The 23,113-nt window shown below is 46.1% G+C and overlaps 1 protein-coding gene across 2 annotated transcripts in view; it reads right to left on the minus strand.

The window, feature by feature from the left end:
* Window positions 1-120: 120 nt before the first annotated feature.
* The window catches only part of LOC307206720 (uncharacterized protein), a 29,368-nt gene continuing 6,375 nt past the window's right edge, over window positions 121-23,113 (minus strand). For both annotated transcript variants that reach the window (XM_079960100.1, XM_079960101.1), the window contains exons 2-9: window positions 18,639-18,812; window positions 14,959-15,116; window positions 12,527-12,725; window positions 9,940-10,036; window positions 6,602-6,773; window positions 4,697-4,852; window positions 2,738-2,895; window positions 121-814 (exon numbers count right to left, since the gene is read on the minus strand). In XM_079960100.1, the coding sequence (XP_079816226.1) occupies window positions 749-814; window positions 2,738-2,895; window positions 4,697-4,852; window positions 6,602-6,773; window positions 9,940-10,036; window positions 12,527-12,725; window positions 14,959-15,116; window positions 18,639-18,812 (1,180 nt within the window). In that variant the 3' untranslated portion in view covers window positions 121-748. The remainder of the gene's footprint in view (window positions 815-2,737; window positions 2,896-4,696; window positions 4,853-6,601; window positions 6,774-9,939; window positions 10,037-12,526; window positions 12,726-14,958; window positions 15,117-18,638; window positions 18,813-23,113) is intronic.

Here is a 23,113-nt window from a genome sequence, read left to right on the forward strand (position 1 = left end):
TATATATGCTGCAGCAGACTAACTTTCAAGGCATAACGAAGACTAACTCTGGTCCATATCGTCGGCTGTCCTTGGGCTTCTGCATCTCTTTGCTTGCAGCTGGGAAAGTGTCTGTCTTAAGGGGGCAGGCCTGAGAAAGTGACTCAAGGCGCATGTCCATGTTACTTGCCAAAGCTCCACTGAGATGGGGATGGTAGAGGGGAAATGACATTTCTTCTTTATTAAGAGTGGAAGTGGTCTTGCTTTCAGTTCTTTCCCTTGAACAGATAAAAATTAAGATTAGCTGGGTTAAATAAAAGAGGGGGGCACTTCTAGACCCTAGACTCAGTGGTTCTCAACCTGTGGGTCCCCAGATGTTGTTGGACTACAACTCCCATCATCCTTGAGCTCTGGCCTTGCTAGCTGGGGGTGATGGGAGTTGTAGTCCCAAAACATCTGGGAACGCACAGGTTGAGAAAGGCTGCCCTAGAGTGTAATGTCACTGCCTGCTGCAGGTAGCTCAGGATCTTACAGAGAGGAGTCACTTCTATGCTAAGGTCCAGCAAAATTCATTCCTGCTCTCATCATTGTCCCAATCCAGGGCATGAAATTACACCTAAACACACCCCAGGGTATTGTTCCTTTCCAAAATATTCCCACTCTGGCTGGAACTGAGGCTGCTAAGGTCCAGAGCTGGAAGCCATAAGAGAAATCTCCCCTTCAGCCGCATAGGTGTATCCTTGGAGTCTTCCCATTCGCAAGCCCAGCTTTAATGATGGATTGGAGGGCGAGGCACTTCCAAGGATCTCTGGCTCCGAAGGCTGCACTGCAGAGCCTGCAACAAGTGAGAGATTTGGCTTAAAGTGCCCTTCTGAGCACCTTTGGTTTTGCGGTCCTACTTTTTGAACCATTATAAGACAAAAAACAGGATTTTCGAAGCTAGAAAACTACATTACTTCCAGTGCATTGTGAGCAGCATCCGAAAGTTAAATTACACATAGCAGAGATATGCTAAAAGAGTACTGGCTCTCTTGGGCAAGGAAGCTTGTTTCTATAGCAGAACAGCAAAATACAAGAGGAAGGAATGAGCAAAACATGCATGAGATTCCAGCATTGCTTCCTCTGCTGTTTAATTACCACAGCCACACACTAGATTGAAGCCTGATCATATAGTAGCCCCTGCCCCAAATGTTTAAGGGTCTCTGTAACCACAAGGTGCAGACGTTCTATTTTGAACTGAAGCCACAAGAAACTTGTTTCTCAGAATTGCACTGGACTCCCAAGTTAGAAGCTGTACCACTGTCTGCTGTAGGACTGCAGCAATGCAGTACTGTGTCAACATTTTTAAAAGTCATCTTCTCTCAAGAACTTTAAACTGTTATATGAATCAATTAAGTTTACAAGAAGGTGATTTTGTTTTGTTTTTGCATTGGCTATGAATGCAAAATTATTGCATTGGCATGCATAATTCTAAAGCCTAAAACTTAACATTTTAGCCATGAGAGGTCTGTTTGCAACAAAACACTGCATTCCGCACTGTGGTGACAGACAACGTGCAGCTGGCCCTAGTCTCACGCCACCATTCCACAAAAATACACAAGAAGTCCTTTTCACCCTATGGTTCCTAAGCCCCAGTGGCTTGAAATATACACACACTCTGGGTTTGTGTGTGTGTTGAGTTAAGGTTTCCACGGGGGGAGGGGAGATTTCAGCCTTGTACATCTCCTTCCCCTCACCCTTCCTAGAAAATCTAAATTATGCAAAGCACTGCACCATTATACTAAGTGAGAGAAGCTATGCAAGCTAACAGAAGATGAGTCCTGCTGGACTGAAGGGCTCACCTATTCCCATGCTATAACTGGGACAGGAGCTTTGAACTGTCAGCTCAGATTTGCAAAAGAACACACAAGATTCAGTCTTGTTCCTGCTTTCCTTAATTGAATAAAGTGACACATCAAAAAAAATTATAGATGAAAGGAGGAATTGGGGTCAGGGGTAGTTTGTCCTCACAAACTAATCTCCCTGATAGAATTCTGTGCGTTCTCCTTGTGTCTTGGGAGCCCAATTCTTTGCCGCTTCAGCTTAACACAGGCATTCCCAAACACTGCCCTCCAGATGCTTTGGGACTACAATTCCCATCATCCCTGACCACTGGTCCTGTTAACTAGGGATGATGGGAGTTGTAGTCCCAAAACATCTGGAGGGCTGAGTTTGGGGATGCCAGGCTTAACACCCATTCTGCTGTCAAGGCTCCCTGACAGCATGCATGTGCACCCCTGCTGCTTTGGGAAGTTTATAAAGGACAAAGAGCCCTGGACAGTTAAGTCCAGCCAAAGGTGAGCAAAAGCTCATCTCGCTTTTCAGGAAGAGGGAGGATTGCTCCAGTCTCCAGTATTCTACTGGATTCCTATCCACTATTACTTTTACCCCCCTTTTTTGGGGTTCCAGGTCCCCTCGCACATAATACACCCACTCACGTTAGTAATAATTGATAGAATCAAAAAGGGGTTCCGAGTTCCGATGCTACCACTTTGATTAATTAGAGTCAAAGTAAAAGGGGTTAGGGGCAAATCCTTTGAAAACCAATTCCTAGTGATGTGCTTGGAAACAGGAGGCTAATCTTTTCTTGTTCTCTCCCTGCCCGCCTTTGCTCGAGTCTAATCCATAGGGCAGACTTCCTCCAAGTGACCCAAAGTGGAACTTTGGTTTCCAGCTGTTGGGTTTCTGTGCATATCCGTAGCATATGCAGTGAACTCACCTGCTCCAGAGGTATAGGGACTGCCAGCGGCTGGGCAGCGACATTCCTAGTCCGACTGCGCTGGCGGGACCGGGAGCGTCGAGTGCGGGACGGAGAACGTCGCGTGCGGGATGGAGAACGCCCCCTCCGCTTGGGACAGCTAGTCCACATCTCTTCCACTGAAGGGGTGGGAAATGGCAGACTGTTGGTTGCTCCAGAAGTGATATTTAGGCAAGAGAAGCAACTTCACCCCAAATATCCTCACAGGTGGCTTATAGTTACTATCCCTTTTGAATTGCCAAGTCACTACTTTTCTAGAATCAGCTAGAAGTGGGATTAAAGCAGAAGATCCACAGATCACTTCTTGACAGATCTATATTATCCAGCAATATCCTTCCTTATGGCCAAGAACCTGTTATGGTGCTTACTAAGAAGCAAGTCCCATTCAGCAAAGGTCCTTTTCAACTTTCATTAAAAGTTTCCTGCTTGCTGGGGTACTAGTCAACAGGAATAAATGAAAAGGGCAGACCCAGCAAGCAGGAAATTATTTAATGCCACAGGAGCCCTGAAAAGCCTCAACCACATTTTTGCTGTTGACATTGGGGGTGGCCATCATGATGCTGTTCAGATGTTATTGAACTCTCAACTTCCATCAGTCCAAGCCAGCATGGTCAAGGGTCAAGGATGATGGGAATCTCACTGGCATCCCTGTTCTATACCGCACAGCAGTGGTAGGGAGCCTGGTCCCCTCCCCAATTACTGTTGGACCACAACTCCCATCATCCCTGACCACTTGGAATGTTGTCTTGTGCTACTGGGAGCTGGAGTCCCAACAACATCAGGAGGGCCACAGGTTCCCTAGCCCTACTGTACAGGCGAGTGCTGCAACTGATCTTTTTGAACATGCCACGAGCCAGGTGGGTACAGGACAAGGATACCGAAAACACAAGAGGGAAAGCAGGGATAATGCTGGAATGCAATGTTTTGGAACAGACAGTTTGATGCTCCACAAGGGCGAACAAACAAACATACAGCAATTCCTTAGAAAGGGGCAAGTGTGGATGCAAGCTGTGTCAAAGCCAACTTGTTTTAGCTGGCGGGGTGGGGAAAACAAAAGCCTGCCACAAACCAAAAGTTAAAGCACAACATTTTAGAAATGGATAGGACATGAGTTATTGGAACAGTCTGGCTGAACAGATAGGTCTTTGCCTGGTACTGAAAAGACCACGGGAATGGTACTAGGTGAATTCTCTCTGGAAAAGCTGTTCCAAAACTGGGGGCCACTATTGGAAAGGCCCTTTTCCTGGTGGTTTCATTCGTCAGGGGCAGGATTACATTAACCTGTGGGCCTCCGGATGTTACTAGACTCCAATTTCCAGTAGCCCCAGGCAGCATGGCCAATGGGAGCTGGAGTACCGCACCACCTGGAGACCCCTAGGTTCCCCACCTCAGAAGCACAGCAGCAGTAAGAGACAGCTTTCAACACAATTGTGTTTGTGGTCTGTTCTGCCTCCTAAATGCTGCTTCAACCTCCTACAAGGTAGGTTAGGCTGAGAGAGAAAAAGAGAGAATTTGGCTCAAGACCATCCAGTGAGCCTCACTGGGATGTTGGAATTTTAAAGAAAGTTTTTTCTGCTTCGAGACCAGTGCTTCAGCCTCCCCCTTGCCCCAGCACACCAGCTCTCCACCTGCCACCTTCCAGTTCCTTCCTAATACAGTGGACGCTCGGGTTGCGAACATAATCCGTGCAGGAGGTACATTTGCAACTCGCAGTGTTTGCAACCCGCAGTGCTGCGTCTGTGCACACGCAGGTTGCAAATTGACGCTTTTGCGCATGCACAAAGCATGATTTAGCACTTCTGTGCATGCGCGACCGCCGAAACCCGGAAGTAACCTGTACTTCTGGTTTTGGCGCGTCTGTAACCTGAAAAACACAACCTGAAGCATCTGTAACCCAAGGTATGACTGTAAGTCACTCACTTTTCTTCTGGTCAGCCCTGTGTTCCTTTACTTCCATTGCAGTTCTGTGCTGTGAGCAGGGCAGCAGCTTTGGGAATCCTGAGTCGGTGAATTCCTTGTTCTCTGCATTGACCTCAGAGTCCAGAAGCAGGAGCTCTGGTTTCGGCAGTAGCCTCTCTGCAAGCAGAGACCACACACAAGCTGAGCAGAAAACCTCCAAGGTCTGTGGAGTGCAAGTGTAAAAGGAAGCTGCAAGCCAAGAGGCTCCTGGGTCAAATATGCTGCATCACTAAGGGGAGAATGAGGCTCAACAGTGTGGTGTAGTGGTCAAGAGCAGTGGACTCGTAATCTGGTGAACCGGGTTCGATTCCCTGCTCCTCCACATGCAGCTGCTGGGTGACCTTGGGCCAGCCACACTTCTTTGAAGTCTCTCAGCCCCACTCACCTCACAGAGTGTTTGTTGTGGGGGAGGAAGGGAAAGGAGATTGTGAGCTGCTTTGAGACTCCTCAAGGTAGTGATAAAGCGGGATATCAAATCCAAACTCTTCTTCTATAACTGATCCAAAGGCAACGTGGAGTTTAGGAAAGGCTACTAGAGGGTAACCCATACATAATCCACCCAGACTTGCTCTACTTTCTTCACAGCCCATTTCCTGGTCACTTCTAGAGAGGCAACCTTGCTGTTGCTGGACCTTGAGACCCTGACTCAGCACTTTTGCTAGGCAAGGGGGAAGAGGACATGGGGGGGATGCTCTGTGATGGTTGCTAGGCAACTGCAGCACTCTGTTCTCCAGCCACCCCCACACCTGCTATTTGCAATGAGTTGTGTACATGCATAGGTTCCCTTTCAAAATGGAAAAATGTTCATTGCGTGAGCACCCAGACTCTTTGAGATGGGGAGGAATCAGTCACTGGGAACGTCAGTGCATACTCAGGAGGAACAGAGTCAGGCCAGGTTGGCCTGGGGTCCCAGTAACAGCTTCTGCCCTTTTCTTAGCTCCCATCTGCTAAGGCACTGCTGTCCAAACTTTTTTCAAAGAGGGCCAGATTTGATGAAGTGAAGCAATGTGAGGGCCGACCAAAGTTGTTGAGCTTTTTGGGGGTTGAAATTGTTCAGCTTTTTTAGGGTTGAAGTTGTTGGAGATTTTACTCCAGAAAATAAACTGCCACAGGGGCTGGATTGAACTGACTGTCAGGCCGGATTAGGCCCCCGAAACTGACTTTGGACATGGCTATGGTAAGGAAAGCCTCACATGCCCTCTCCAGGTCTTATGCGAGGGAATTTAGTGCTGATAGGAGGGCCTATGGGATGGATTTTAATGGCTGGGAGAGGATATATTCATTGCCATTTATCCCTCCAGGCATCCACATGTGTGGGTTGAACAGAGTTTCAAAATCCCACTCTTGGCAGCAAAATTGAAAGCATAGGAATTAGGCTGTAATGCCTTGTTTTGAGCAACTCCAGCTATGAAGGAAGCTGGCACCCCCCTTCTTAAACCACTTAGCAAAGAATCAGGTAAGAACTTGTAAAGCAAGTTTTAAAATAAGATGTACTTACTTTATGATCATGCATTGGTTCACAGCAAAGGCAGCAATAAAAACTATGCAGGCAAAATTATTATATTTACTGTATACCCAGCTTCAGGAATACACCTAATGCTGGAGCCACCAGAAGCATGTCCACATCCAATAAGAGAGAGAGGAACAGGAAGCACGAGACTATATGCTTCTTCCTTTCCAGGAGAGCAGGGGAAATGACATCACACAGAGCCCTCTCTACCAATTGTATTTCTCTGGTCTGAGTGTCTGCCCATCAGCAATACATCTCTGTGGTCTTAGCCCCCTTTCATGCTGATTAGCAAGAATATGCATTTGTTTGGCTTGGTCGCTAATTTCCCAGAGAGCCCTTTCCCAAAACCACCCTACCTGTTTCTTGCAGAAGCCTCTGGATCTCTGTCCGGGTCTGCTGTAGACTTTGCAGTACCTCCTGGCTCTGTTTGGCTGGGTCTTTGTAGCTCCAGATAAAATAAGTCACCACAGCCAAGCCCAGACCAGCAAAACCGCGACGTGATAGGCCCACCCAGAAGGAGATTCTCTCCTAAAGTGAAGAAAGACAAGTCAGTGCAACCAGAGACACACAGATCATCCTACAGTATAAGAAGGAACACAATCTTTGAGTTCTCCCTAGAACATCAGCCTTCCCAAAGTACCTTTCCAGATGTGGGGGATTCTCATCAGCCAGCGTCATCAGAACCGGCCCTAATCTTAGGGGGAGTGAGGCAGCTGCCTGCCTCTCCTCAAGCAACAGGTGTTGGGGGCAGGCAGTGTGGCAGGAGGGTGTTGTGGAGCAATGCTGTGGCAGCCACATGGCCTGTTCTGCACGTGGCCTGATGCCCTCAGGTATAGTGTTTGGTAGACACAGTCCTGCAGTGTTGCAGTAAGAGTCTACAGCTAGGCCAGTCAACTCTGGTAAAATGGAGGGCGGTGGAAATGCCAGCTTGCCCCCAAGAAGCAAAATGTCATGGGTCAGGCCTGGTCCTCATCCTGGTGAGTCAATGTAAAAGAGGACAGGGTTGCTGTGCTTTTTAGTAGTTATGAGGGGTAGAAACCTGACCTACATTATTTCAAGTATCAGCTGGAAAATTAAAATTTAAGTAAATAATAATTAACTTGTAAAATTCACTGGTTGCTAATAGCATGGGTTACTTTTAGCAATACTGTAATTAGGCACATTAGCTAGATTCAGGGGTGGCTAACTTGTGGCCCTCAGGTGATGTTGGGACCCCAACGCCCATCAGCCGCAGCTGGCACAGTCAATAGTGAGGAATTATGGGTGTTTTAGTTCAAGAGTATCTGGAGGGTGACAGGTCCCCCAGCCCCAAGCAAAATGGAACCTACATTTGTGAGTTCCCCAAAGCATCTTGCCTGCCACTCTAGCCTTGATCCTACTTAGCAAGGTAGTACTTAACAAAACATGTGGTTATTTAAGGCTGCTTAATCTGCATAATTTACACAGGTTGCAAAATCCAGTTTTTCTTGGTGGAAAATGTGGGTCACCTTGTTGCTGAATTTAGATTTTGTTTTTTTTAAAAAAAGAATAACAAAATCAGCACACACCCAGAACATACACAGCCCTTGGCCCTGTCCTCTGCTTCACTTGCTCATCTCCCCATCATCACAGGCTGCCTTCCACTGATCCAGCCAGATATACAGCTTTAAGATTTCCCTCTCCTTATTTAAACTGCAACATGCAGCCACACCTCTATAGTCCCATTTAATGCAGATTTGGTTGGCAGTGGCAGCAAAACAACTACAGGGACCTAGGAATCTACAACAGCCCAGCCCCTGGAATGCAAGCACAGGGCAGGGCAAGGGTAGGGATGGCCGACTGTGGTCACGTCTAGCTTCCACCTTCAGGAAAACCAGATAAGGTGGGATGGAGAATGGATTTAAGGATATGCTAAACAAAACGCTTATCATCACCAGAGAAGTTCTTAAAAAAAACACACCCCAAAACTATAAGAGGGTTACTTAAAAGACAGGCCAGTAGTGTTGCTGGATTGTTGAGAAAAAGAAAGTTACGAACTGGACAGCAGCCTTATTATACAGGTTTTACCACAGAATTGGTGATTCATGTATCTCGGGCATCTTTCAGGAATGCAAACAACAATTAGTGTGTGGGGAACCTGAGGCCCTTCCTCCTCACCTCGCTTCCTCCTCACATGATCAGTGAGCATATTAACCTCAGGACTATTATTACTCATAGAGATAACAGCACAGTTTCCAGCCTGCAAGTAGATTTGGCTGGGGGCAAAGTCTTGTTGCTGGACAGTAGTCTTGCAGCAGAGGGACCAACAGAGTTGTGATCTGTCCTCCCAACTCCCTCCTCCTCTATCCCTCTTGCTTATTTTTGTTTTGTTCTAACTATAATGGTTTGAAATCCATTAGCAGCAACCTGTAAGAACAGGGTGAGAGGCAGGAGGGGGGCAATTCAGTGGGACTGCCAGCATTTGGTAGATCATATATTAGCACCTGGACTGGGTCAAGGGGACACAGCTAGGCCAGATTCGGAGGTGGGGCTAACAACAAACATGCCTTTGTCCACCCACCCTACATAAGAAAGCCCACATACGCACCCTGAATCCTGGGAACTGCCGTTTAAGTGTGCTGGGAACTGTAGTTCTGCAAGAGATAATTCTAGGATTCTTTGGAATTTAAATGTGTGTTGTGCCTGGGAACCGGCTTTTCAGTTCCCATAAGACAAGGATGGAGAAACTTCAGTTGTCCCAGATATTGCTGGATTAGAACTCCCATCGCCCCTGGCCATTGGGCTGGGGATGAGGGGGGCTGGGAATCTAAAATCATCTAGGTAGCCCCGTGTTTCCCATTCCTTTTGTAACCATTGTGGATGGATAATACTATCCAGATGCCCTGGAAAAAGTTTCTGCTCAGCACCTGGGGTTCACAAACCTGCCAGTTTTCAGGAACATTGGCAGTGCCAGTGTAATAATGGTTGGCCTGAAACGCTGCATGCACTAAAGCTCTCTGTTGGGTCAGTACTCCAGTCTTTCAAGTCATCGGTGCAGTGGGGAGCGCGATGGGAGATGAGGGTTCAAATAATCACTCAGCCAAGCAGCTTACTTGGCGACTTTGGGGGCTATTCACTGCCCCTTCGCCTAGCCTACCTCACAGGGTTGTTACAGGGAATGAACGAGGAGAGGGGAGAACCATGTACACCACCTTGAGATCCCTTGGAGGAAGAAGGTGGGACATAAATGCATTAAATAAATATAAAATAAATACCATCCTTGTTTATCTCCTGCTCTGTTTGGCAAATGTGTCACGTGCAGCAGGGGTCAGGGAGGGAGGGATAGTTTTTATTTAAAAATGAAAATGAAATGAAAAGCCAGTTTCTAGATCTTACGGCATTGAAATAGATGCTTGAAAATGCCTGCAAAACACTACCTGGCAAAGCTTGACAAGCCAGGAAGGTGGCAGAGAGAGATTTCCCCTCCCCTCCCAGCTCCAGTGCGGACGCCTTCTCTTGACAAGTGTGAGGGTGACACCACAGTGCCGTGGGGAAGGAGTGGGGCTGAGGCTCCCATCAAGCCACCTACGCTTGAAGGGCGAGACGGGGCCTCAGAAGAAATCAGCATCAAATTGTCACTCCAGGGGCAGCTTGTTTGCGGAGATGCACCTTGTCCTGCTCCCTCCCCTGCCCCACACTCCAACTCGGATTCCATTAGTGCAGGAAGAGGCCGTACCGTCAAGTCCTGGCCCCCGTCCCCTTCATCCATCAGAAGGCTGCAGATGACACGCTCTAGGTAAATGTTTGCTCCCACCAATGTCAGCAGAGGAAACCTGGAGACAGAAGGGGGGGCGGGGGGCATTAAGAGAAGGAAGTGCTTTAGGACAGCAGCGAGAATATTGATAGCCAGCTACTGGAAAGGAAATAATATACCAACAAAAAGAGAATGGCTAAGTAAACTATGTGAGTACCTGGAGTTAGCTAAATTGACGGACTTAATAAGGCGAAAACCTAAAAACATGGTACAAAAACAGTGGGGTTGTTTAAATGAATACTTACATAAACAGGGCTCAACTACGAAAATTTGGTTGTGTTTAGACTAACCTTGTGCGGATCATAAAGAATGTAAAGAGTTTAATGGATTACGGAAGATCTTAAGGGATGGAAGTGAAGAACAGAGGTAAAGGTGAACTAAATAACAAAAGACGTGTGGTTTAGGTGGTGGAAGTCTTTTAAAAAATATTTTAATTAAGATTTGCATTTTACAATGTGTGTAGGTATAAATTTGGTATTGTTGTTTATGGAAAGTAGCTTTCTTTTTTCTTTTCTTTTTCTTTCTTTCCCCCGTTTTTTCTTTCTTCTTATCTTTTTTTGCGGTTTTCGTATGCCAAGTATGTAAATAATTGTCTTTTTGCAGATGTGTTTGGAAATTTGATTGTATTATTCAATAAAGTTATTTTAAAAAATTGAGGTGGCCATTTTAAGGGCTTTCCCACGATTCTGCTCATCTCGTGCCTAACAAGCACAGGGCCAAGTGGGTTTTCTTTTCCAAGAGAAAACCCACTCTTTAGCTCTAAGTCAAATAGCAATCCCAAGAAAACGTGATTTGCCCTTTCCTCTAATTAAGCGGTTTCCCCCAATGAAACCCTAAGCTTCACCAGGTCCCTGGCTTGTGCCCAAGCAGGGACTGCTATCTGGTATCCAGGGCCCAATCTTTGCCTTCTGAGAGCCTTAGCTTTCTTTTTAAAGATAGCTTGTTTCTAGTGCTTATTGCGGGGAAATAAGTTTGCAAATGGGAAATCAGGCTTCTAGGGACTAGGGTTGCCAACTTGAATACAATAGGGGGGGGCTGGGGCAGCTAAGCCCCACCCCACATAACTGATCACAAGACATGGCACATGCGCACCATTTGAATGGCAATGCCATCAACTTGCGGGGGCAGCCCAATAAAATAATTTATTGGGGAGGACGAAGGGACCTCAGCCCCTAAGAGTTGGCTCCTATGCTAGGGACAATGGACAGTTTAGGTGTGCAAAGTACACTGGTACATGCTGTCTTCCCCCCTCACCCGCTGCCACCCACACAAAACTCTAAAAACCTAAATATTAGAAACAGAATCTTGCAGTGTTTATCTATGCATAATTTATTGGTCTTGCAAAAATGTATTTAGAATCATGGGCTTTTACTAAGAGCTAGAGCTACTTAACTGCTGAACCACTGTGGGCCAGGCAAGAAATTTCAGGAAAACAGAAATCTGCGTTCTGCACAGTCAGGCCAGAGTTCCTGAACCTGTGGCTTTCCAGATGATGCCGGACTCCAGCTTCCAGCTTCCATCATCCATGACCATCACCCATGCAAGTTGGGGATGATGTGATCTGTAGTCTAACAACATATGCATGGCCACAGACTCCCCATCCCTCCTCGATTGGATCTTGAATCTATGCTGGCACCAAAAAATGCATTATAAACCAAAGGAGGACATCTCACCATAGTGGGCAACACCGACCTGTGTGCCTTCTCAGTCTGCTACCCAATTGCTAACTGTTTATTGGCGACTTCAAGGCCCCCTCCTGCTCTCCATTCTTAAGGTTCTTGATCTTTAAAGTGAACCTTCAAGTAGAATAAGGGGTCGCCAGGGGTTCATCCTGCTCCTTCCTCTACTGCAATTAGTCTTGAAAAAAGCCAACTCTTGTTGGTCACAGCTGGAAAAAGGTTTGTCCTCCCCTCCCTGGATGTGGCTCCACCCACCAAACACACCCACCTGGCCTGCATGCCAGAAGCCTTGCACTGGCAGCAATCAAAAGCTTTTTTCAAAGTTAATTGGGAGGGGCATTAGGGGAGAGGAGTGATATTCCTGGGGGAGGATCAACTCTCCTCCCCCTGCTAAAAATATTGGGCTTGAAAAAGTGAAAACACCTTTCTTACACCTAATTGCTGGGAGAACGGAAGAATCAGGGCCTTTTTTTCCAGCCGGAAATCACCCGAACTCAGTTCCAGCACCTCTCAGGTGGGCACCATTGCCATTCTAAGAGAACATGCTGAGTTCCTGCACCTCTTTTTCTAGAAAAAGCACTGAGAAGAATATGTGTGTTTTAGTGGGATATGTTGCCAATGGCAGCTTCTTCGATTTCCAGGTGTGCCCATAGTGGCCAAGGTGGCCAATGCCTGGAATAAGAGGACTGTTTAAAAAATGAGGTACGCAGCAGCCCTGCTGGAAATCCTCCCATCCCATCTCTCAAGCCAGCCTACATGTTTTGATCAGGCTGGAGTGTCTGTCCTCCAGGGGGATCTTTTGCATCTTCCATCCACACCCATTTCCTTACCGTGCTCCTGCAGTCCGTTGGCTAGAGGTCAGCACCAAGCTGGCAGCCCCACTTAGGAGATGGAAGAAGATCGAGTAGAGAGCGCTGGACTCCCCAACGACAAAGCGGTGCAGAAATGTAACCCGGTTGAAGATCTCAGCAAAGGCTACTCGCTGCTCAAAGGCCGAATCCTGCAATTCTTGGAAGGCCTGGCGCACCCCTGCAGAGGAGAGAGGCAAGGCAGCAAGGTGCCATCCGCATTCCTCTCCCAGCTAAAACCAGAAACTAGGTGGAAAGAGAACATAAGCATCCCATTTCCATTTGTTCCATTTATTATCTTCCCCCTGTAAGCCATATGTTTTGTCCCACACAGATGATACAGAGCATGGGGCATGCAGATATGTACAGTGGTACCTCGGGTTACATATGCTTCAGGTTACATATGTTTCAGGTTACAGACTCCGCTAACCCAGAAATAGTACCTCGGGTTAAGAACTTTGCTTCAGGATGAGAACAGAAATCGTCCTCTGGCGGCGCGGCAGCAATGAGAGGCCCCATTAGCTAAAGTGGTGCTTCAGGTTAAGAACAGTTTCAGGTTAAGTATGGACCTCTGGAACAAATTAAGTACTTAACCCGAGGTACCACTGTATTTATTTTAAAGTATCACTTCTTTCTCCTGCTTGCTGCAGCTCTGAAAAGAAACTCTCTCACATTTTACAGTACTACCAGAGGCAGAGGCAGTGTGTTGTCAGGTGATCTTTGGTAATCTTTCGTAATGTAACGCCCTGTGTGAGGCCAAAATTTGGCGGCCTCCAAATGGATTTTCTCAGTTATGGCTGGAGTACAAAGGCACAAAGGTAAGACCTGCATCCTTTGCTTTGCCCACTTTTGATTCTGGCCTCATCTACCACTGGTATGTGACCCCACAAAGGTTAGCATGAGGGGAGAAAGGTTCCCAACCCCTGAGATAATTCCCCCGGTATCTGCATATTTGAAAGAAGGGTTTGGTTTTTAATACTAGTGCAGCACTGGGGAATGGGTTCTGTTTCAGGAAAAGGGGGTACTAGGACAGGGATGTCTGTGTAATATAACAACAACAACAACAACAACAACAACAACAACAACAACACATTATTATTTCTACCTCACCCATCTGGCTGGGTTTCCCCAGCCACTCTGGGCGGCTCCCAACCGAATATTAAAAACACAATACAGCATTAAACATTAAAAACTTCCCTAAACAGGGCTGCCTTCAGATGTCTTTTAAAAGTAATATAGTTGCTTATTTCCTTGACATCTGATGGGAAGGCATTCCACAGGGCAGGTGCCACTACCGAGAAGGCCTTCTGACTGGTTCCCTGTAACCTCACCTCTTACAGTGAGGGAACTGCCAGAAGGCCCTTGGTGCTGGACCTCAGTGTCCAGGCTGAAAGGTGGGGATGGAGATGCTCCTTCAGGTATACAGGGCAGAGGCCGTTTAGGGCTTTAAATGTCAGCACCAACACTTTGAATTGTGCTCGGAAACATGTAGGACTCTCAGGACCTGTGCTATATGGTCTTGGTGACCACTCCCAGTCACCAGTCTAGCTGCCACATTCTGGATTAATTGCAGTTTCCAAGTACCTTCAAAGGTAGCCCCATGTAGAGCGCGTTGCAGTAGTCTAAGCGGGAGATAACTAGAGCATGCACCACTCTGGCAAGACAGTCTGTGGGCAGGTAGGGCCTCAGCCTGTGTACCAGATGGAGCTGGTAGACAGCTGCCCTGGACACAGAATTGACTTGCGCTTCCATGGACAGCTGTGAAACCAAAATGACTCCCAGGCTGCGCACCTGATCCTTCAGGGGCACAGTTACCCCATTCAGGACCAGGGAGTCCGTCACACCAACCTGCCCCCTGTCCCCCAAGAACAGGACTTCTGTCTTGTCAGGATTCAACCTCAATCTGTTAGCCCCCATTCATCCTCCAACTGCCTCCAGACACTCACACAGGACCTTCACTGCCCTCACTGGTTCTGATTTAAAAGAGAGGTAGAGCTGGGTATCATCCGCATATTGATGAACACCCAGGCCAAACCCCCTGATGATCTCTCCCAGCAGCTTCATGTAGATGTTAAAAAGCATGGGGGAGAGGATGGAATCCTGAGGCACCCCACAAGTGAGAGCCCAGGGGCCTGAACACTCATCCCCCAACACCACTTTCTGGACATGGTGCAGGAGAAGGATGAGAACTCAAATAATCTAGCATAGGACTCTGGAAGCCCCTCCCCATGCTGCTGGACTCCAGCTCCCATCACCCTCATCCAGCATGACCAACAGTCAGGGATGATCTGAGCTGTAGTTCAACAGTATCTTCAGGACCATAGCACATTGTTGTACAACTTTTCATTTTATAATGCAGCTTTGTTTGTTTCAGAGATCATAATCCCTACCCAACCACCCAACTCCCAGCCTACCTTGGGAGGAGTCACGCAGCATCTGATGTAGCAGCTCCCCATCTTGCAGGATCTGCTCCTGAGAGCGCAAGGTGGCATCCTGTGCCTGGGCGATCTCTCCAGCAAGCTGATGGGTGGATTCCAGCTGGCGGGCCACAGTCTCTGAAGAGGACGTCAGCCTGGAACAGGCAGAGAAGGCAGGAACCAATTCATTATGACCAGGAACATCTTAACCACACAGCATACCCACTGCGCCAGGAAGGTGCTGAAGCCCAGATATTCTGCTCTGCGGGCAGCCTCCTTGGGTGAAGTCATTTCATCCCTTGAAGGAATCTGGCTGCAACTCTATGCACTCTGACTTGGGAATAAGTCCCACTGAACTCAGTACGACTTGATGTCTAGTTAAGCATGCATAGGATCAGAGCATTAATTTCAGAAAGGAGATTAAAAGGGTTCAAGGCCACCTAGAAGTTACAACTTCTAACCTGCCAGCCCTTCAAGGGCTAGATACTTTATTTTTAGATTACAATGGAGGGCTAGGGTTCACAGACTCCAGTTTTCACTCCCAGATTCCACACAATAGGTTCCCTATAGTGCCTGCACCCTACTGTGTTGGCCAACCATACAGGTTCCAAGTCCATCACACCTCCCCACCGCCCACGTTATAAAAACCCAAAAATATACTTGAGTCCTTTGGGGCAAGCCTAGAGGGCTTTGATGCCACAACTACAGTATTTTGGGCAACAAGGGAGCAGGAACTGTCAGATGCAGGCAGCGTCCATTATACCAGTGGTGGGGAACCTGTGGCCCCCCCCCAGAAGTTGCTGGACTGCAACTCCCATCCTTCACTGACCATGGGTTCTGCTGCCTGGGGATGGTGAGAGTTGGCCTTCAAGGGTGTATGGAGGGCCACAGGTTCCCCAGCCCTGCCTTGTGCTTCCTTATTTTGGTGAGCTGCAATTACCGTATTTTTTGCTCTATAAGACTCACTTTTTCCCTCCTAAAAAGTAAGAGGAAATGTGTGTGGGTCTTATGGAGCGAATTCAGGCTGCGCAGCTATCCCAGAAGCCAGAACAGCAAGAGGGATTGCTGCTTTCACTGCGCAGCTATCCCTCTTGCTGTTCTGGCTTCTGAGATTCAGAATATATTTTTTCTTTTTTTCCTCCTCCAAAAACTAGGTGCGTCTTGTGGTCTGGTGCGTCTTACAGAGCGAAAAATACGGTACTCCCTAGAGGAAAAGTCAAAATACAGCACGCGGCTTTGCTCTTCCCCTCCCTGCTCCAAGTCGCTTGTTCTAGATTTCCACCAAGTGTCAACCAGACAAATGTTGATGTTAAGCGGATCTGATGGTCCACGCTTCCCAAATTAGACTATCCTGTCACACTGAAGCTAGTCTGCTCTGGGAAATGCTGGAATTAAGAGTGTCACTCTGGGGTAGCTCTCCCCATGTAGAACAAGTGCCCTACTTTGGTGCTGCCGGTTCCAATGGCTCAGATGGAAACCCAACGCTTAGCTTGCCTGCTGTCCAGCCCAGCTGCTAGTCAAGGAGCGGTCTTTGAGGAGGGAGTAGACAGGAAAGAGCACCTCATTCATACTGAGAATTGGCAACTTCTTTACCCTAACAAAGGGTTGGGAAGAGAACAAAATTAGACATACCAAAGACCTCCACCCAACCTCTTTGCCCTCCTATCCTGGTTGTCAGTCCAGGGATAGTGGTAGGGTCAGGCAGCTGCCAGTGCTCCAGTTAGGGCCCCCAACCCTGATCTTCTCCTGGCTCTCCTCCTCTTTGCTGCTGAGCAATGAAAGAAGCAAGCAGAAAGAGCAGGAAACTCCCTACACGTTGTCCTCTTGCATGAGTGCTGGTGCGGATTGGATGAATATAAATGGGCATCTTTACCTGTTGAGACTGCAGTGTGGTTTTAAAAAGGAAGGGGGTAGGGGGAGATTATTATTATTATTTTTTTGCTATGGGCAACTGGAAGTGTTACCCCCCTCTGTAAAAACCACTTGACCCACTCTCTTTTCATCAGTTTCCTCCCACGGTAACAACGCACTCTTCCTTTCTATCTTCTTCCTTGATGTCTGGGGATGCTTCCAGAGGAGCTGTGATTGAGCTTTCATCCTGATTGGTTTGCAGGAGGTTAAATGACAAGACATCAAAGCAAGTCTTATCCCATGCTTGGCTGTGCACTTTCCTACCCCTTTCTATCTCACAAAAAGCCCAATCTTTTGGGGAGGTGAGTTTGCAGTGCAATACCTCCCAATCAACTACTGTATAGTTGTGCAATCTGAGTTTGCTGGTATGTGATTGAATCCATCCTAAAGATAGTCACACTCAGGAAGTGCACTGAATCACTGTGAACGATATTGATTCAGAGAGAGAGAGAGAGAGAGAGAGAGAGAGAGAGAGAGAGAGAGAGAGAAAGTAATCCTGTGTAGGTCTGCTTAGTACACTGAGATCAGAGGTACAGTATAAGCATGCATAGGATTAGCATCTTTCTAAGGGAGGAGGATGGTGAGAAAACCAGTTAGTTGGCTCTGCCAGTTGTGATCTCTGGTTCCAACTCAATGTATTATTAGTTGCTCTTCTCGTGCTTCACTAGGCCCAAAGGGCATCAGCCACCACTGGAAGATCAAAGCATCACCAGGAAACACAGGACTGCATACAAATTATGCTATGTGGACCTCCCCATACAAGTGCCTAGAAGCAGTCAAGGGAAACCCCACTAACATGTTTAGTGGTTCCAAAGGGCTCTCACCAGGCCTTAATTTTCTCTGCCCTCCCATGCTGTTTCATAGGAACTTGCCTTATACAGTGGTACCTCGGGTTACAAACACTTCAGGTTACAGACTCTGCTAACCCGGAAGTAGTACCTCGGGTTAAGAACTTTACCTCAGGATAAGAAAAGAAATCGCGTGGTGGTGGCGCGGCGGCAGTGGGAGGCCCCATTAGTTAAAGTAGTACCTCAGGTTAAGAGGTTAAGAACGGTTTCAGGTTAAGAACGGACCTCTGGAACAAATTAAGTTTGTAACCAGAGGTACCACTGTACAGAGTCAGACCATTGGGCCATCTAACTTAGTATTGCCTACAGTGACTAGCAGTGCCTCTTCAGGATTTCAGGTACAGTCAAACCTTGGATTCCAAACAACACCTCCATTTTGGAATATTTCGACTCCCGAATGCCAAAAACCCAGAAGTAAATGCTCTGGGTTTCAAACATTTTTCAGAAGCCGAATGTCCGACGTGGCTTCTGCTGGAGTGCAGGAAGCTCCTGCAACCAATCGGAACCTGCGCCTTGGTTGTTGAACATTTTGGAAGCCGAATGGGCTTCTGGAATGGATTATGTTCAACAACCGAGGTTTGACTGTACAGTGGTACCTCGGGTTACAGGCGCTTCAGGTTACAGACGCTTCAGGTTACAGACTCCGCCAACCCAGAAATAGTACCTTGGGTTAAGAACTTTGCTCCAGGATGAGAACAGAAATTGCGCGGTGGCGGCAGTGGGAGGCCCCATTAGCTAAAGTGGTACCTCAGGTTAAGAACAGTTTCAGGTTAAGAACAGACCTCCAGAACGAATTAAGTTCTTAACCCGAGGTACCCCTGTATGGGATATTCCCAGCCTTCCCTGGAGATTGAAACTGGGAACTACGCTTCCAGGCTAGTTGCTCTCTAGAGGAAGAAGGAGCCCCATTTTCCTTACCTGTGCATGGTATCTTGGGCTCGTTGTTGCCAGGCCTCATTGTGCAGGAAATAACAGATGCTTTGAGCATGGGTGAAGAACTCTGTGTACACCCCAAAGGCCACTGGGTCCATGTCCTGTGTGCAACCACGGATGGAGCTGCTAGGCTCACAGGGGGGGAACTTTCTCCCAGACCTGCCCAGGAGAAGACGGAGAATAAGCTGAAGCAAGCAGCTACTGGTCAGATGAAAAATGAAAACCAGTACAGCCAGGCTTGAATTATGTTTTTTGTTTGTTTGTTTGTTTGTTTGTTTGTTTGTTTGTTTGTTTGTTTTTACCGGTTTCTTAACTTTCTTTTTTTTTTAATTATTTTTATTAAGCTCTTTTTCATGAGAAAAGAAAATCACAAAGAAAAACATAAAAAACAAAGCAAGAACAAAGGAAAACAAAGGTAAACAACGTCAAAAAACAAGACCCAAACTCACCAACAAATACAACAACCAAAAAACACTAACAAAGAACACACCCACCCGTCACCAACAGTGATTGACTTCCCTTCAAAACGGCTTGAGTTGTAATCCCACATTATCTTCCTACGGGGTATTTTTATCTCCTTTATTTACACCTCTCAAACTTTATGTATCGCCCACTGAAATTTTAATATTTCCTAAGTTTGTTTCCATATATATAAAAAATTTGCTCCAGTCATTAATAAATTTTTCATTTTTCTGCTGCCTGATCTTCTGTGTCATCCTTGCTAACTCTATATATTCGAATAATTTGGATTGCCAGTCCCTGATGGTTGGAATATTAGGGGTTTTCCAGTTTTGCGCCAGCAGTATCCTGGCTGCTACCATTGCGTATTGAAACATGGTTTGATCTTCTTGTCTAATCTCCTTCCCAACCATCCCTAGAAGAAAGGCTTCGGGTTTTTTAGGGAAGGTATATCTCAAGATCTTTTTTAGCTCGTCATAGATAAGTCCCCAAAACCTTCTCACTTTTTTGCAGGTCCACCACATATGGTGGAAGTCTCCTTCCTTTACCCTGCACTTCCAGCAAGACTTGTCCCCCGTCTTATACATTTTCCCCAGTTTCACAGGGGTAAGATACCACCTGTACATCATTTTTTGTAAGTTTTCTCGAAGGTCAACACATGCTGTAAATTTCATGTCGTTATTCCAGAGTTTCTCCCATCTGTCGAAGTCCAGATTGTAACCAAGGTCTATGGCCCATTTGGTCATCACCTCCTTTACCTCTTCATCCTTCATATCCCAATCTAATAGTTGACTATACATTTTAGATACGAGTTTGGAGTTTCCTTCTATTATTTCCACCTGAAATCTGGACTTTTTCTCGCTCATCCCTATTTTTTTATGCTCATTCCATAGGGAGTTAATTTGGTAAAATTGCAACCAGATTGTTAATTTATCCTTCAGTTCTTCATAGGGTCTGAGCTTCCACCCTTTATCTGATTTTACCAATAGATCCTCATAGGTCCATCTTTGACCTTCCATATTAGGTTTTTTAATTGTCAGAATATCAACTGGTGATAACCACCACGGGGTGTCTTTTTCTAGAAGTTTCTTATTTCTGTTCCATACCTCGAGTAGCGCACCTCTAAATATGTGGTTGGAGAATCCTTTATGGGCTCTTTCCTTATCTTGCCATAGATACACATGCCAGCCAAATCTGGCATCGAACCCCTCCAAATCCAGCAGGTCTACATTTTTCAAGGCAATCCAATCCTTGATCCAACACAGACACGCGGCCTCATAGTAAAGTTTCAGATTAGGAACGGCAAATCCTCCTCTGTCACTACGGTCTGTAAGTAATTTAAATTTAATTCTTGCTCTCTTGCCCTGCCAAATGAATCTGGACAGGGTTCTCTGCTAGTCCTTAAATGCTGTTGTGCCCCTAATCACCGGAATATTCTGAAAAAGGAACAGCAACCTTGGGAGAATACTCATTTTAACTGCAGCCATTCTGCCCGACCAAGACAATCTTAACCTGCCCCAGGTATCCAGATCTTTTTTAATCTCCTTCCAGGTCTTTTTATAGTTGTCTTCTACTAAATTTATATTTTTCACGGAGATCCAAATGCCCAGGTATTTCACCTTCTTCACCACCTTAATTCCTGTTTTCAACTCTAGCAGATTGCTTTGCTCTTTAGTTAAGTTCTTTGTCAGCATTTTAGTTTTGACTTTGTTTAGCCTAAAGCCGGACAGATTTCCAAACTCCTCAAGCAACTCTATAACTTTACCGATACTCACTACTGGTTCTCCTAACAATATCACCAAATCGTCGGCATATGCTTTTAGTTTATATTCTTTGTCCCCTACTCTAATTCCCTTTATTTCGGGGGTTTCCCTGATCTTATTTGTTATCACTTCCAGTACCATAATAAATAGGAGGGGGGATAAAGGGCAGCCCTGCCTTGTACCCTTCGAGATCACAAATGAGCTAGTTAAATTGTTATTAATAATTAGTTTGGCCCTTTGGTCTGCGTAAATCGCCTTTATACCCTCAAAAAAGGGCCCCTCTATACCAACCCTCTCCATACCTTTTAGTAGAAACCTCCACGACACATTATCAAATGCCTTTTCGGCATCAATGAAAATTAGGGCTGCGGGGACATCGATCTTAAATTCCAGGTACTCCTTAATATTTATTATATGTCTTACATTGTCCTTTAAATGCCTGTTAGGGAGAAATCCTGTTTGGTCTTTATGGATAGATTTCGATAGATATTCTTTTTTTTATTTTTTTTAATAATATTTATTAAAAAATTTCCAGAATAAAAAGGAAAGATAGCAAGAAAACAAAAAAAACAAAAAAAACAAATATGATTTACACTTGGTTTCAGTGGCATCTTTCCCGGACTCCCCCCCCCCTTGTATTCCATTTCCCTTAAATTGATTCCACAGATTCTTACTCCAAATTTTAAAACCTTATTTGTAATTTTAAATAACCCATTTATTCCAAATTAATTTATCTTATTTATCTTAATGAACCATTTCTCCTTATATTTTATATAATTCCCTAAGATCGACCCCATTTCCCTTCCACGAATTCCCCTATTTTCAAACAACAAACATGAAAAAAGAAAAGAAAGAAATAATATATAATTTTACAGCCTTTGGATTCCAAATCTCTCTCCCCCCCCCCCATTCCCCGGTTCCAATCCCCAAAGTTCATCCATTGTCTACTGCCAGCCTGGTGTATCCACGTCTATATCTCAACTCCACTTTGCCGTCTTTTGATAGCTTTTAATTTCAGAAAGTCCAATCTCGAAAAAACTCTCAGAAAAAGTCATTGTTCTTCCATCCAGACCTCTATGTTTAAGAGTCTAACTTAAATTCTATTTCTTGGTCCTTTTAAAGTCTGGATGTTCCAAATACTCCGGCTTCAAATTTGGTCCAGCTCTTATTCCTCAGGTTGCTTTTTCCTGTTCTGCTGCAGAAACCTTCTAATTCAGAAACTTCTTGTTCTCCACAGAGGCTTTTGTTATTCAGGAACATAACTTGCGTCAAGTCCCTTCCTTTCTTCAATAGATAAATCCATTGTCTCCTTTAGTATAGAAACCTCTGTAGACAAAATAATGCTTCGTTTTTGCAGCTTTCCCAAGAGATAACAGATCCTGCTCAAATTCATAGTATTTTTCCACTTGCTGCTACTGTTGCAATGTCCCAGCCTCCCTCTAGAGGGAATATGGTAACTTAATTTCTTTCAAAATCAGACCCAAAAGTCAAATAACTTGTTGCCTTTATTTCCAATAATTTATGTCCAAATTGTAACAAATCTAACCAGCAAAGCCATCGTAACAAAGTTCTCTTTTATTTTCCTGCTTTGACAGCTACTTTGACAGCTGTCAAAGTTTCTGTGTCTCTTCACCAGTCTCTCATAGTGGATCGTTCCCGGTTCCCGGGGGGGTTGCATTTTAGTTCCCACAAATCAGTCTTCTCCTCCAGCACAATTATTGTAATTTCCCTTCGTGAAATTAATTTTTTTTTTCAGGTAAACAAGTTCATCTCTCGATCTTAGTTGTCAAATCCTTGCGTTGAGCCATCTACAACAGGGGGGGGTGGACTTCCTTTTTGCACTCCCCCCGCTCGCTCCAAATTCAAAGATCAAATTTCCCTTTTAAGTCCAATCAATTTACTCACGGGTTGTTCCTTTTAGTCCAAATCCGAAATTTTCAAAGAAGAAGTCGTTGCTCTCCGCCGAATGGCATGCGGCTTTGCTGGGCAGGGGAAGCATTGGACTCACAGCACCACACCCCCCCCGTCACCCGCTCCGCAGCCTTTAAAAAGGCTCCTTCACGGGTCGGGGGGGCGCAAACGGTGCCCGCCGAGTCACCAAGTCCATGGGCATCTCCGCCCATGGTTTTTGAGGGTCCCCGCGTCGCCGGCATGGCAGGACCCGACCCCTACCCAGCCGACTCCCTCCGGAGCTCGGAGGGAGTCCGCCATTCGGCGATGGCGCCGACCCGGAAGTCC

Source organism: Podarcis cretensis, assembly GCF_951804945.1.
Source record: "Podarcis cretensis genome assembly, chromosome: 17".
Classification (NCBI taxonomy): Eukaryota; Metazoa; Chordata; class Lepidosauria; order Squamata; family Lacertidae; genus Podarcis; species Podarcis cretensis.